The 14562-nt window shown below is 35.4% G+C and overlaps 1 protein-coding gene across 1 annotated transcript in view; it reads left to right on the top strand.

The window, feature by feature from the left end:
- FAF1 (Fas associated factor 1) overlaps nucleotides 1-14562 on the top strand; it is a 179193-nt gene that overhangs the window by 53102 nt on the left and 111529 nt on the right. The window contains exon 7 of the mRNA XM_075508737.1: nucleotides 824-929. Within this exon, the coding sequence (XP_075364852.1) occupies nucleotides 824-929 (106 nt within the window). The remainder of the gene's footprint in view (nucleotides 1-823; nucleotides 930-14562) is intronic.

Below are 14562 nucleotides of genomic sequence, written 5' to 3'. Positions count from 1 at the left end.
ATGTAAGATTGTACACAGCTGTAATTGCTGTGTCTGTAACAGAAGTCCTGCCTTCTATTTTGAAAAGTAGATAGCTGCATAATTTTGTACCTAATTAAGCAAACAGGATGCCTTTTTAACATCCAGATGTTTTGTAACCAGGAAAATTTGTACCAAGTTTGTGACAACACGAACACATAGTTGGCCTGTTTAATCTGTATCTTAAGATTATTTTTTTTAATTCATATGATTAAAGATGGTTTAATGTACATTTAAAACAATTTGAGCAGAACTAACTTTTCTGAATGCTCAATACCCACATGAGAAATTTTGCTGTGGTTAGTTTTCCAGTTCTAATTAGCTGAGTTTATGTGCTTTGAATGGAACTAAGAGGGAGAATTTCCGTTTGGTTTATGCTTCAGGTAACCCTAGAGAAGCGAGAGCATGCTTTGCCTTGTTCTACTTACCATCAGTTTTTAATGTGCACTGTAGCTTGATATTTTGTCTGGTCATCAATATGCTTACAAGCCTGGTATTAATGGCATTATGAGTGCTAAATATACCCGATGTTTGTGAAGATAATGTGACTCTCAATTTTGAGAATACTTAACATTAGAAGAGCTTTGAAGGCTGCAGTCACCTTATTAAGGAAGGAGTTCAGGAATGGCCTTTGGTCATTCTCAGCATGCTTCCTTGCATTTAAGAGTGAAAAGAGAGATGATAATGTTGTGCCTGGACTTGTCCATGTAGAGTTTAGGGTTCCCTGGGGTTTTTGCATCTAACTGTAAAACAAGCTATAACATGCTTATCCCTGATTTTCTTGTTTTTCTTTCAACCATTTCAGGGCCCTGCAGGAGTCATTAAATCAAAACTTCATGCTGATCGTCACCCATCGAGAAGTCCAGCGGGAGTACCACCTCAACTTCTCAGGAAGCAGTACCATTCAGGAGGTGAGTGCTGTTTCACAGCTGAAGAATAAATGTAGCTCATTATAGCTAATGCCAGCTCTGTTAAAGAGGGTTTATGTGGTCTTGATGGATATTCCTTTATTTTATTAGTCTTTTTTTGGTTTAATCAACTGGATCGTCAAGATTGCTGTAATATGATTAAAGAACTTGGCCTAAAAAAGGTTTTCTATGAAATTATACAGAAAAGATGTTTCTTTTTGCATCGTAGTCGCAAAATACATGAACAGTGTTTATTGAGTTATTCTAGAGTGATGAGGAAAGGCAGTTATTCAAATTACATTTTATCTTTAAGCCCCTTGAAGCTCCCTCTGTCTTCCCTTCTTTTAACCAGCTCCATCTCCGTTTTGTAGGCACCTCTACCGTTCTGGTTGCTATTGTAGTGCTGTAATTCTTACTGCCTTGGTAGCCAAATGGTTTTGTGTATAATGGATGTCACTGCCGTTCTGTAGAATGGCCAGCAAGGGGTGATGTTGTTGATAACTTCGTCAGAATTAAGTCCTATAGGAACAAATATCTCTAATATGACTCTGGATCCTCTGAATTTAGAACAAGCAGTCCTTGCATATTTGTAGAACTCCTTTCTAAAGCCAAAGGTTGTTGTCTAATGCTCCATGGTATGTCTAGTGTGAGATGTTTTGGATGTTATTTTCCATGTAACCCACTAACTTCTGGAAACATGACAAACAATCTAGAAATGTGAATCTTCAGAATTCACATTACAAAATATTAAGATTAAATGTTTGCTTTTCAAATTAAATGTATGTTTGCTATTGATCTGACACTTCTCTCAGTCTTTTACAGTTGAACAGATTTTATTGACGTTTTTCATGTCACATGCTGACATTGTAGACAGAATTATTTTAAGTTCTGTAATATTAGCTATAGGAGCAATATCTCATACAACAATGAAAAATGATCATTAACTGTTTTCATTGTGAATCCTGTTATTCTTAAGATCTAAATTCTGACCTTTCCCCTGCATGAAAGCCTGTTTTCTACTTTACCTTTTTGAACCTATTATAGTAAGTTCTGTTTGTTTTTTTAATAATATAAACAAACATAGTTGCATCAGTTTGTTTTTTGAGGGGCCAAGCTCTGACTCTTTACAATTAAAAATAATTTGAATATTTATGGAAATAAATGATCAGAATATTTGTTTTTAATTTTAAAATGGTGAGATTCTAAAAGAAAACATATACATAAATATTGCCTGTTTGTTTTTTATCTGTGCTATATCAATTACTACGTTGCCGGTGGGTCTTACCTGGATTAAAGGAACCAGAAAGCTGTGAGAGTGCATGGGAATCTAGGCTGCCTTTACATGCACTGAAGTTTTCTTGTTTGTTGCTAATGGCAGGTTACAGTCAACATGTTAACATATAAAGTCGACTTAATTTAAAAGTCAGTTATGATTTTCCCTATTAAACAACCAAAATCCAAAAAAACCCTACCACCCCATCACCAGCATGAGCATCAGAATTTTTTTTGCCTTTCTGTCTTGTATCTAAGTATTACATCCAATAGAGTGTATAAAATTATGAAGACAATTTCAGAGGCTAAAATGAAAAGAGAACTCTGGACCTTCTTGTGCAGCCGATGCTGAACAGGTGAATATGTCTGTCTGTGCAAAGTCTCATGGAAATCACTGGGGATTTGGCTGAGGTAAAAGGGTTGGTGAACATTTGTCTAATTATAGAAAACAAGCACTGTTTTGTATGTTAACTCCCTGATGGCTATTTAATTTAATTTTTTTTTCTTTTAGCATGGAGTGAGCATTGTAACAAATGATTGATGAATCTAGTTAGTCTGTGCCATTTGGAGGAATCGGTGATATCTTTCCTTCTCTTCTCTCCCTTATCTCTCTCCTCTCCAGGGACTGTTAGGTTTTTTTCTTTTTTCTTCACTTTCTTTTTCACACTTCAACAAATTAATAGTTTACTTTCCTTCTGGTATATTTTTGTAGTCGTGGAAAAGCTCTATGCGAGTTGCAGCTGCCAACCACAAGAGGGCAGGAAGGACTATTCAATTATTACCTAAAAATGCCGTTCAGTGTTTTCAAATTAGCTTCTGGTATATTAACAAAAAGGAGTATAATGGCCAAGTTATTGTTTGATTTACAGATAATTGGCATATTGCAGGGAGGAGACTTAATTTCACCCTTTTAAATTAAACAGGGAGATTTAAAAAGACATAAAATATTCATTAATGTTCAGTGATTATAAAGCAGTGGCATATATTTATTCTACCTTTATTACTGTTTCGATGGGAAAATACTGCAAATATTTCAGAAATCGACTTGGCCATACTGACAAGTTGAAATGTTTAAGCAGTGTTAATGCAATCTACTCACACGTTATATCCTATGCAGAAAGATTCAAAATGACTACATCAATTATTAAAAGAAATATTTAAAATTCTATAAATGTTCTACTGCTTGCCACAGTTGGGTGCAACTGTCTCTCCAGGGCTAGTTGTTTAGTTTGTTATTATTATTAGGGCTGTGAATTTTAAGGAATAGATACTTTTTCCAAGTGTCTAAAAAAAAAAAAAAAAAAAAAAGGACAACCCAACAAAAAAACCAAAAAACCAAACGCCACACCAAAAACCCAACCCCACCACCCTTTCAAAACCATCATAAATATTTTGCAATGGATTAAATGCAAAATCTTGTGAGCTCTCAGCTGTGCTTTCCTAAACTACTGTTGCTTCAGTTCTCTGTCGTCTTTTTTTATTGTTTAGAATGCATGTTTAATAGTAAATGATATTTGGATGAATTGTTATTTCAAAGAAATCTTGCTGTTTAATGGGGAAACAGTCTGACAGAAAATTCTCTGAGAGAAGCCTGAAGCCGTAGTGCTCATGTCTGCTTCCACAATTTCTTGCGTATTAATTCAGTAGTTGGATTTTGGATGGTACTTGAAAATGCACCCTTTTGTTGTTTTGTTTTGTTTTTTTTTTTTTTTTTTTTTTTTTTAACATGCTTTATCTACTTCTTCAATTGTTTACATATTAAGATTTAATTTCTCAGTTTAAAAAATTTAAGTTACTATCGGTTATATTGTTGTGGGATTATGAGCCTCTAGGGAATCTTCAGAAATGAAATAAAAAATTAAACTGAACTTGTCCAAAATTCTGTATATTGGATTTTTTTTTTTTTTTTTTTTTTTTTGGTGAGTTGAGCAGGGGAGTTGTTAACTTGGAAAGTTAATGATAATGTGCTGGCCTAAATTGCAAATTAATCTGTGTCACAGGTTTCTGACATCTGTTTGTTCTTGTAAAATTGCAGTATTAAATTAATTCTGGGCAGATACTGTTCTGGGAAATATCATGATTACTTTTTTCCATGATCCGCATTTTAAAGGGGAAATTAGTAGGTTTTGTGCCAGTTTGGAGACTGTAAATTAATACATTTCCAATGTATTATATGGCTAAATAAGGACAGTTCTAACAAATTGAACTCCTAATACTTACAAGACTAAAAGGATTTTCTGTCTGAATACTTGCTCTTTATTCTGCTAAGAGAATCTGTAGAGGCTATCCCTAATTGGAGTGAGAGAATTTTTAAATTTTGATTTGAGAAGCTATGTGCTAAATTATTACAAGGCACTGCCACATTCAACATCGTTTGTTTTCTGTCTGTTATTATGAACTTGTTCTCATTTAGAAATGAATGATTCTACTACTTTTAATTTTTGCAAGTCGTAGTTATATTATTTGATGGAGACGAAGGACAGCCCTTTTCAAAGGGTGGGATATTTAAATGTTTCATGGAAAGCAAGTTTGTGTTCTCATCCTGGAGTAGACAAACTAATTTGTGAAAAACTTTCTGAATTTGATTTCTTGTCACAATAGCGTGCTTCACACTTTTTGTTGTTTTAGTCAGTGACATAGGAAAATAAATTTTTTTTAACAAACTGGCTAACTCCGTTAAAAACAAGGAGTTTGCATTTGCCTGTTTTACTGTTGGTATAGACTTTGAAGCCTTTTTGTGATTCCTGTGTGCAGGATTACACAAGTATCCAGTGTACACAAGCTGTGGCTGCTGAAGGGTGGACGAGTTAAATATGCAGAAACCTCAGGCCTCTTGTAGATGGGTGATTTTATTTTGTAACTGCTGGAGATTCCAGTTGAGAATACTAGCTAAAGCATGTACTGGGCACTGTAATTCCTAGTAAAACATAAAATCTATGCAAACAAGGCAAAGAAGATGGGTCCCTAAATACTGGCTGCCTCTGCATAGCTGCATCTGCTCTTTATTCTGTTCCTTTAGACAATAAGCTAATCAGAGGCTAGCTGCTTAGCATCCCTGTCACCTGTGATAGGTAATATATTTGTTCTTTGTTCCCTATAGACTTACTGGCTAAGGTGGAATATGAAAAGCAATGTATCCAATAGCACTCCAGGCAGGAGGAGGAACTATTTGTGCATACAACTGCTTGGGCTGAGAGGAACTATAAATTCTGTGTTGACAGACCCTAATGACAGTTTGAAGTCCTTTGTGCTGAATTTTTAAAAACTTTTTCGATAAGTGGATGAATGTGAAACAAGGTACAAAACCACCATTTATAAACGTGTAGGCAGAAACCTTGTTTAAAAGGCCTATATATATATAAATATAGGTAAGCAGATGAATTACCTTCAGCATGCAGAAAAATAATCCAGCTGAAGGTCTTGTACCTTTTTCAGATCTGATTTTTGGTATCTGTACAAAATATTTTCAAGCCAATTGTTATTGAGCGAGATCATCCACAGTAAAGGTCAGGCATTGGCATGGGGACATGAAATGTATATATAAATAACGTTCTCCTTTTTAATGTTGTAGCTAAGTAATTACAATAAAATACATTTGCCAGAGTTCAGAATATGGACATATCCAAATACGGTACATACATTAACAGTTTCAGAAACAGTTGTGTTATATTTTGAGGGTTTTTTTACTTGCTTCAAAATTGTTGAAAACTATTCTTATGCTAATAAAAATCAGTAACTAACAGGTTTTGGTATTTAATAGGAGGTGCACAAACATTCTACACTATTGTTCAATTATTCTTTTAGTATCAGAGAAGCTAGTGAAATACGTTGTTGCTGTACTGACTGTACTCAAGAGAAGCATATTCTTTGTGTGAAATTTGAACATTTTGTTTGCTTTTTAAAGAAATCTGTCATGTAAAAATTATATTCAATTTATAGTGAGTCATAACAACAGTATACATAATTTAAACATCTATCCCTGTCATACCCTCAGTGTTCTATAGTAGTAAATGAGTACCAGCTAGCAAGCTAGGTTTTGACTTTAAACAAGGAGAGAAAAATCTGTTTTTATAAAGCTGAATCAACTTCTTGATTTGTTTTTTTGCCTTTCTTTTAAAGAAAAGCATCACATTGCTAAACTAAAATGTATTTGCTGAAAGAAATCCTTGATAAACTTTTTGTAAATGGTCATGTGTTAGGAATTACATGAAAAGGAAGTTCCTTGGGAAATAAAGAGAAAATAACCTTTTATGTACCTGTTCAAAGTGATAGCTTTATTTGGCACTTCAAAATATCTTAATATCTGACTGTAGAGATCTGTTTCGAAGAGATCGTATTGATAAAGGTATATAACCGTTATTCTTTTTCTTTTTATGCAACAGAAACAGCAATAAGAGATAAAGGAAGGGCACTCTTCTACTTCTCTATTAATTATGAAGCTTAATATATTCCTGACAGAATATGTTTCATAACCTGTAATTTGGTTTTGGTGGGTTTGGACGTGCATATCATTAAAGAAACGATCTTCAGTTATCAAAAAGTAGTAAACATGGACATTTTTATATGCAAGAAAAGGCAGAGAGTAAATAATTGCACTGGTGACCAATACTGTAATAATCCTGTTTTACAATATGCACTTGACAGGTTGTAATAGTGCTAATTGAAGAGACTAATTCACACTTGCTTCATTCTATTCAAAGGCAAAATCAGCAGCTTGTTTTGCTTTTGACCAGATGGTCCTGATGAACACCTACTGTGCACTTTAAGTGCTTTACTAGAATTACAAAGGCTGGGGGCTGCGTCCGACTCAAAATGATTTGAGAAGAGAAAAAAACCTCACTGCTCAATGGATTTGGTGCAACTAAATTAATTCTAGTGGACCCATTACACATTGAGCCCCCTTTTCAAAGTGCTGAGCCTCCTCGTTTGTTCTGTAGCAATGAGAAAGTGAAAGGCAGATTACTGCAAACAGAAATAAAAAAAAAAGTGCTGTGAAAAGGAGAAAAGAGGCCTTGAAGCCTTTTCATATCATTTGGGTTTTTCAAGTGCGTTATTTTTGGGGAGGGTGGATGTATGAAAAGCCAATTGGAGTTTTTTTTGTTTTAAAGTGCGCTATTTAAGTACTATGAATATAAAAGCAAGAGCAACAGTTGACTGAGTTTACTGTGGTAAAGCTTTGTGTCCAAGGATGAATCAAATTCATTATAGTCAATGCTTTGTATTTTCATATGAATGTAGGGTTAGTTTCACAAGACTGTGTCTGTTTAGGATAATTATAATTTAATATTTTCCTTTCATAAAGTTATCACTGTAGATATCTAAAATTTGCTGAAAGCAAGGGTTTTTCTTGAATAAATTTAGAAGCACCCAGAGAGTTTAAAACTCCAAAGGAAGCTGTTTGATTTCCAAGGGAAGGCGAGGCATGTTCCAATAGCGTTGAAGCACAGATTATTATAACTAATTAGAAGTCACACATCTGTTAGCTTTCGATTTGTCAGCGCTTGTAGTTTTGTGTGTATGTTTATATCTCCCTTCTTCCTTTCTCTCGTTCTGTCTCTATTACACTCCATCCGTAAGCGTAGTTGGATTTGGGAGAAACTCTCAAAGGATAAGGATCAATTTATTTGAATTTGAAAGTAATGAGGAGTCATTGTTATAATTTTGGTTATAGGTTCGGCTCCGTAAATGCTCAGTCATGTGAGTTGTCCTTATTTTAGAAGTAATCATGTTGAATTGAATGGCTTTGCTCATGTAATTTAAGGATGCTAAGGATTTTGGGGATCAAGACCTAATTTAAAACCCTGAATTTTTTAAAAACTGCAATTAAAACCATTGCTTGCTATTCTGATTTTGAATATTTGCTATGTTTTACTTTTGGAATGGAGAATTTTTATGCAAGGCTTCTATCGTAATGCTAGCTATTAAAAAGGTGTTAGCATGAAATGACAAGAAAACCTAAGCAGCTTTATGAACATATTAAACAGCTATGTCCCTAGTTCCTGTGCTATTTAAAGTGGGAAAGCAGTACTCTGTAGCTAAATAGCACATACTGCTAACTGTATAAATTATATTCAGTTGAATCATAAATGAAAAATTAAAGTTAGCATTTTTTGTGGTTAAAAAAATTAATTTGCAGCTTGTAAATTAAAGTGTACTAGAGCATGGTTTAACCTTTCTATCCTATATTAACTATAATATGAGCACTTCTATTCTTGCATGATATACACTTATATTAAAAAAAAACCCCAATCGTTAAATTGCTGATTTGTTTTCAAACAATGAAATTTGTATTTGTGCAAATTATAGTAGGCACAGTGTTCTCTCATGTTTTCTCATCAAACAACCCAATTATACTTAGAAATAGTGAGGTGCTAATGAACTGTTGTTCTGGAAAAGTTGTTTGTTTTTTTTGTGGGTTTTTTTTTTTTAACTTGAGTAAGAAAGGAAACACTTCACAATTTTAGAGTGCTTGCTTGGTGAGAAAATATTTGAAAATATTGTACTTATGTAAATTATGTTGGTGCTATCACTTTTAAATACACAACAGAAGCTAATCTAAAAACCCCATCAGTTCATATGGAGCGCAACTACATTCTTGACATTGTAAATTGCTCACTTAATTGGGAACTGATGATTTACTTTTATTCATTGAGTTATAGAAGTTTTTTCGCTAAGAGTTTATATTCTGGTTTAAAGTTTGTTAGTACATTCATTTAATAGAAAGAGGAAATTTTTTGGAGACTTGCAGTGATGAGAATATTTAACGTAGTAGTTGTGGAGATACGACACCGAAATGGTCAACAGTATCTTAGCAGCAGTGTAATGATAGTGCTGCGCTACATCGCTTTGTAATTATTACGCAAAGAAAATACTCAGTTGCTGTTTCAAATGTGGAGGAATAATATTTGTCTCTGTCCAGTCCATAACATTAGTGAAACAGTGCGCTATCTCTTTAGTAAATCCATTTCTTACGATTTTTCAGTTATATTCCTATGTCTGTGTGAAACATGAACTTGAAAAGTTATTCTTTTGTTTTTGTACCAAGAATCATGGGCATAAATTGTAGAGCCTTGCACTCATTTAAAGGATAAAATGGCCTCATAATCACCCTCAAGAAATCCCTGTTACTGTTTTTAAAAAGGGTTATAGAAGCTCTCGGCAAACATTTGCAATAAGTGGCAAAATTTATGCCTTGCTTTGTGATAGTTGCGTGACCAGACAGTGGGGTATAGGATTGTTTTAAGGTTTTTACAGCTGCAGGCAAAAAGCATCTGTTCCTAGAAAAGCCTTCATTGTTTAATTTTGACATTGACTTTTCCATGCTGCTTGTACCAGTCTCTGGATTAGGTGCCACTAAGATAAAATTTGTTTTAAGTTGCTGCGAAATGCAGCTGTCACTATACACGGCCTTGTAGCTTAGGCAAAGTAGACATAATCAAAACAAGCATTTTTGTACAAGGTCATCTCGGTAGACTGCAAAAGCTCAGAGCAGGAATTTTGACAATATTGTATCTTGTGAGTAGCTAGGCTATTAGCTTTTGTGGTTTTTTAATAATTCTTCTGGTGATCACTAACGTGTATGACTGCCTCAGAAACAATGAAAGAAAGGGATTTTTAAAATTGCACTGCTTTTTCTTTTACATATACTTTATATTATATTTATTTTGATTGAGCAGTTACTGTGGTATTAAATTACATGCAGTCCATATGTATGTTTGTATCTCTATATCTCTACAGTGAAATGGAATGATTTACAAAAACCAGGGAAAACTGACATTTTTGAAAGAGCTTCCACTTCTTTCCTTCAAAGTTTCCAGTGAATTAAAAATGAAAGAGCGCTTCATTTTATGTATCCCAGAGTTGTGTTAATTTCTACCCAGCTGGTCTAAAATGATTGATACAAAGCCAAATTTGTGACTGCCTGCATTACAAAGTCTGTAATTTGCTAATGAATTATGATAATAATCTTTCATCATACATGAAAGATTTAGACAAACAATTTACTAACTATATAGTTTGATCACAATTTTTGGGTTTGTACCAAGCCTCGAATCTACCTTATTTTTCCCTGCCTAGCTTAGCAGACTAAAGTGAACTTATTCTTACCTTGTTTTGAAAGCAGTAATGCTGGAAGATATGTGGGGATGATGGTGGACAGCAGAAATGATATCAGCTTGTAGTGTAAAACTCCATATTTCATGTATATACAAATCAAACCACCCAGTTTCCAACTAGAGAAGCATCACAGTAGGCATGGCACAAGAAGTTGTTTGAGACTGCATCTACTGTTGTAGGGACATAGAAGTAAATGGAAACAGGGTAGAGATGTTTCTCAACTTAAACCTCCTCTGGGTATGGTGGAGGCAAACTATTTAAAGCATAGCTAGACATAGGAGCAAACTAGGCTTAAAAAGAACGGAAAAGAAAACCAAATCCTCCAGAAGAGGGGCAACTGCCACAAGATTCTGTCGACCTGAGTGAAGTTTGTGGTTACCTGCATATCATGTCAGCAGTTGATCATCAACACTCTAAGGACTTTCTGAGGACAATGTTCACAGTAGGACATGAGCACAGTATAAGCAGGTGTCTTTGTATACAACATCTGCTCATTTTTGGTCATCTCAGGGAGCGGATCGTCCACCTTCTGGCCAAAGGTTACTTCCCAGTTCTGCAGAACTTGCTTCTGTGTTGGATGTTTTACTTTTCCAATAGTGAGCAACGCAGCAAAAAGGACAGGAACTTTCTATTCAGCGCCCTCTGACTTTTATTCTGTTTCGCAAATAGACTTGATCATTTTTCTGTTCCTCTTAAGCTCAGTTTAGTGGATTTAAGTGGACATCATTTTGATGTCCACCCTAGAAAACCAACCAACCAACCAAAAAATCCCTCAAGACCTAACACATATATCCAGTGCTGCCACTAGCTTCAGTGCTTTCTGGTTTTACATACTTCCCTTCAGACAATGAGTTGCCTGAAATAGCTGGTTTCTCACCACGAAGCCACACACATAATGACTGCCCAAAACAAAATTGCATTGAGATTCCTCTGGCTGCTATTACGTGAAGTATTGTGTGACTGGTAAAAAGGTAGAAAAAATGAAGAAACTGGGAGTAAAGGCAAGAAAGTAGGACAACCAGCAATATCAAGAAAATGCCGTGCAGAGGAAGGACTGGTAATGTGGCCTTGTGAAAAGATACCAAAAGGAGCTTTGGGGTAGGTGCTGACTGGAAGGCGGGTTGAACAATGAACCAAGGCTTTTCGTTGTTGCTTTATTATGCTGGTTGTTCTTATCATATTTAGGGAACAAGAACTTTGTGACTAACCAGGAATATGTTCATGAATTACTTCTTACTGAGTCAGGGTAAAAAGGAAAAGTCTTAAGTTTGGTTAAAAGAGGATATTTTTAGTCAATCTTCCCAGCTGATAGAAAGTGCAGAACAATGCTGTAAAGGCTTAATCTATTTTAATTCATTGTGTTTTGGAAGAAAAAGACATTATCAGAAAATCTTGATTCCACCTCCCCCCGCCTTGGGTTACCTACAGCAACTCTCACAGTCTGTGCCATATGCAGCATAGAATACTGCTAATGTTGATTCTTTGGGGATGATACTTTTGGAATTAAGAGAATTTAATACAACAATATAAATTTTTGAGACATTCATTTGTATATATTGCTATGGAGTGGGGAGGGGGGGATGTGAGCAACATAGATTTGGTGTACCAAAGACCTTAACTCTCACCACTCTTCTTCCTCCCCAGGAAGGTGATTCTGTCTAGTAGCTGTTACCTAGTAGCTCTCAAATCTAGTAGCTCTCTTGGAAATTATGATGCTACTGTAATTTGAAAGTGTAGAAGAATATCTCAAGACCTTCACAATATTGGAAATAGATAAGCAATGAAAGGAAAAAAGGGAGAGAGGAGTACAAAGAACAAGGATTTTTTACTATTTTTCTACAATTTGTCTATAAGGAAGAGAGCCTCTTCCTACAAATCTGTACTTATAAAATGGCAGTAAGTCCAACTGCCTGGTATCACATGGCATAGCTGTACATGCTTTACTCCAACCCCAACAAAGGGCAATGGAGAAAGGAATAATGAATCCTAAGAACTGACATAATTTCAGTCATTTCATTCACAGCATCAGGGCAAAATGCAGCACCCCAAATATCTCTGCAGTGTCTTCCAGGAAAAACAGAAAGATAAAGGTTTTATATTGGTTTTATATTGTTCTCAAATTTATTTTACTCATTTCTGATGACAGGCTACCTTTTACTGAACTGAGCACTCTAAAACAGTAACTCTTACTTAAGAAACATTGTGAGCTATGTTTGTGTCCCATTATTAGTTTCTCTGTAACCATAAGCTGAATTGCAGTTCAGTATCTCCCCTCTGTGTCTTGCATAAACTCCTGTTTGCACTTAGCCACAAAAAGTTCCTCTTTTAAGATAAGAAGGACTTATTCCTGAATAATTCAAAAGTGGGAAGTGTAAGAAGTGCTTAGGTTAATCTGGGGAGTGTTTTGTGTGTTGACAATTTCACCTATAACCAACAATCTGTTTCACCCACTCTGCTTAAAAGGTCTTGGCTCTTTTTTATTCTATGCGTTGACATTGGGCTGGCAGAGAAAAGGCTAGACTGCAGCTGAGAACTATGACCACAGGGCAGCCTGGGCCAGGACTAAGACAAACAAAATGGAGAAGCTCTGATGTTCACAAAAAGCAGCAACAGAACAGTGGAAGAGGATAGTTTTTTGTAGTACAAAATCATGAAGTGAAACGTCTCTCCCTGTTACAAACTGTAAACTGTCAAGTCAGGCAGGTACACGTTAGTATTTCGAGGTTGGGTCTCAGCAGGCCAATGAAAAATATGGACATTCTCTAGAGCATTCTGTGAGGTCTGGGTGGGATGAAAGTTTATTTTTTTATGAACTAAGAGTAGTAGACTGCGATGAAGCTTGAATTGCCATGGAGATGTCTTTACTTTCCTCCTTAAATCTTCCCACGGAACAGTAAGTTGTAGTCTACAGCTATGTCTACAATAGCATGCAGGACGGTGCAACAGGAGGTCTGCATAGAAAACCAGTTGGTGGTGAGGATCTAACATCCATGCTATTTATGTTTCTGGCATTCTACTAGTGACCAGTTCTAGTCTGGTCCCGTGGATTGAATGTTTCTTAGGAGTTGAAACTTAAAAATTGTGCATCTTCTGTTTCAGTTTGATCCTAATGGTATTCAGTTTGTGTGCTTTGAGACAACTCCATCATGCAAGCTTAAGTACAGTAAGTCGGACAAGCGGGAGACTTATTTAAGATCAGGAGTGTGTTTTTGAAGTGAAACACTAATGCAATTCCATCCTACAAGGACTGGATCTGCATCAGTCCTTTGGTGCAAACCAGTATTTTCAAATGTTACACCATTGGGAAACCTTCTCAATTTTAGCAAAAACACTGACATTTTTAATAGTTGTATAAACAGAGGTGGTCAAATTCTTCTTGAACAGGAACAAGTAAATGAAAGATTAAGTGAGAAGTGCACCTCCTGTGTGGTTCGACTCACTGCAGAGTAGTCATGCAAAGAATCAACATGAGCAGTAAGCGAAGCCTTTTGAATACTCAAAAAGGTACAGTTTTTTCCTTTAGAGGAGTACATTAGCACTGTGTTTCATTAAATTTTTTTCTTAAGATCAGTTTGAAGTGAGGAACAATAAAACTCAGAGGTTAAATGTTTCTTCTGAAACATAAATGCAAACTGTTTGAAGTAGAGGATCATTTCAGCATGCAGTCTGAAATAAGCATCTGTCGTCCCAAGACACTGGTATCAGAAGAGAACTGCAAATCCAATTTAAGTTCTCATTTTGTGTGTCTTTTGCCTTATGTCAGTTTATAGGTCGGATCTAAGATGATTCAGTTTTAGCTTGCAAAATTTGACAATCACCCATCTGTATTTTCTCCTCTGTAAGTCATTTGGCTTGTGTGGTAAACCATGTCTTTCCCTTTTTCCCCCTCTTTTTAAGAATTTTCTTCTGTTTCTTTCATTTTTTGTTAGTCCACATACATGTTTTCTTTTTCACTGCTCTCTCATTCCTGCTCTTTATCTTCTGGTTTATTGACTCTGCAGTTTTTAATGAAAAACTTCTAAGAATTTCTTCGTTGCTGCTTGTTTAAAAAAATCAAGATGGTTTATCTGACTTAACTTTTCTACTGTTTTCTCCTTACAGTGCAGAAAAAAATACTGTAAATCAGAAACTTTTAAATTATTATGCTCTTTATACTTATTTTCTGCAATGCAGAGTGCTAAGTATGTTGAATTACACTTGAAAACTGTCCCCGTGTGGAGGGAATTACTGAGTACAATGCTTGCACATT

The sequence above is a fragment of the Mycteria americana genome, chromosome 7 (assembly GCF_035582795.1).
Source record: "Mycteria americana isolate JAX WOST 10 ecotype Jacksonville Zoo and Gardens chromosome 7, USCA_MyAme_1.0, whole genome shotgun sequence".
Lineage (NCBI taxonomy): Eukaryota > Metazoa > Chordata > Aves > Ciconiiformes > Ciconiidae > Mycteria > Mycteria americana.
This window is presented reverse-complemented; position numbering and strand designations above follow the sequence as displayed.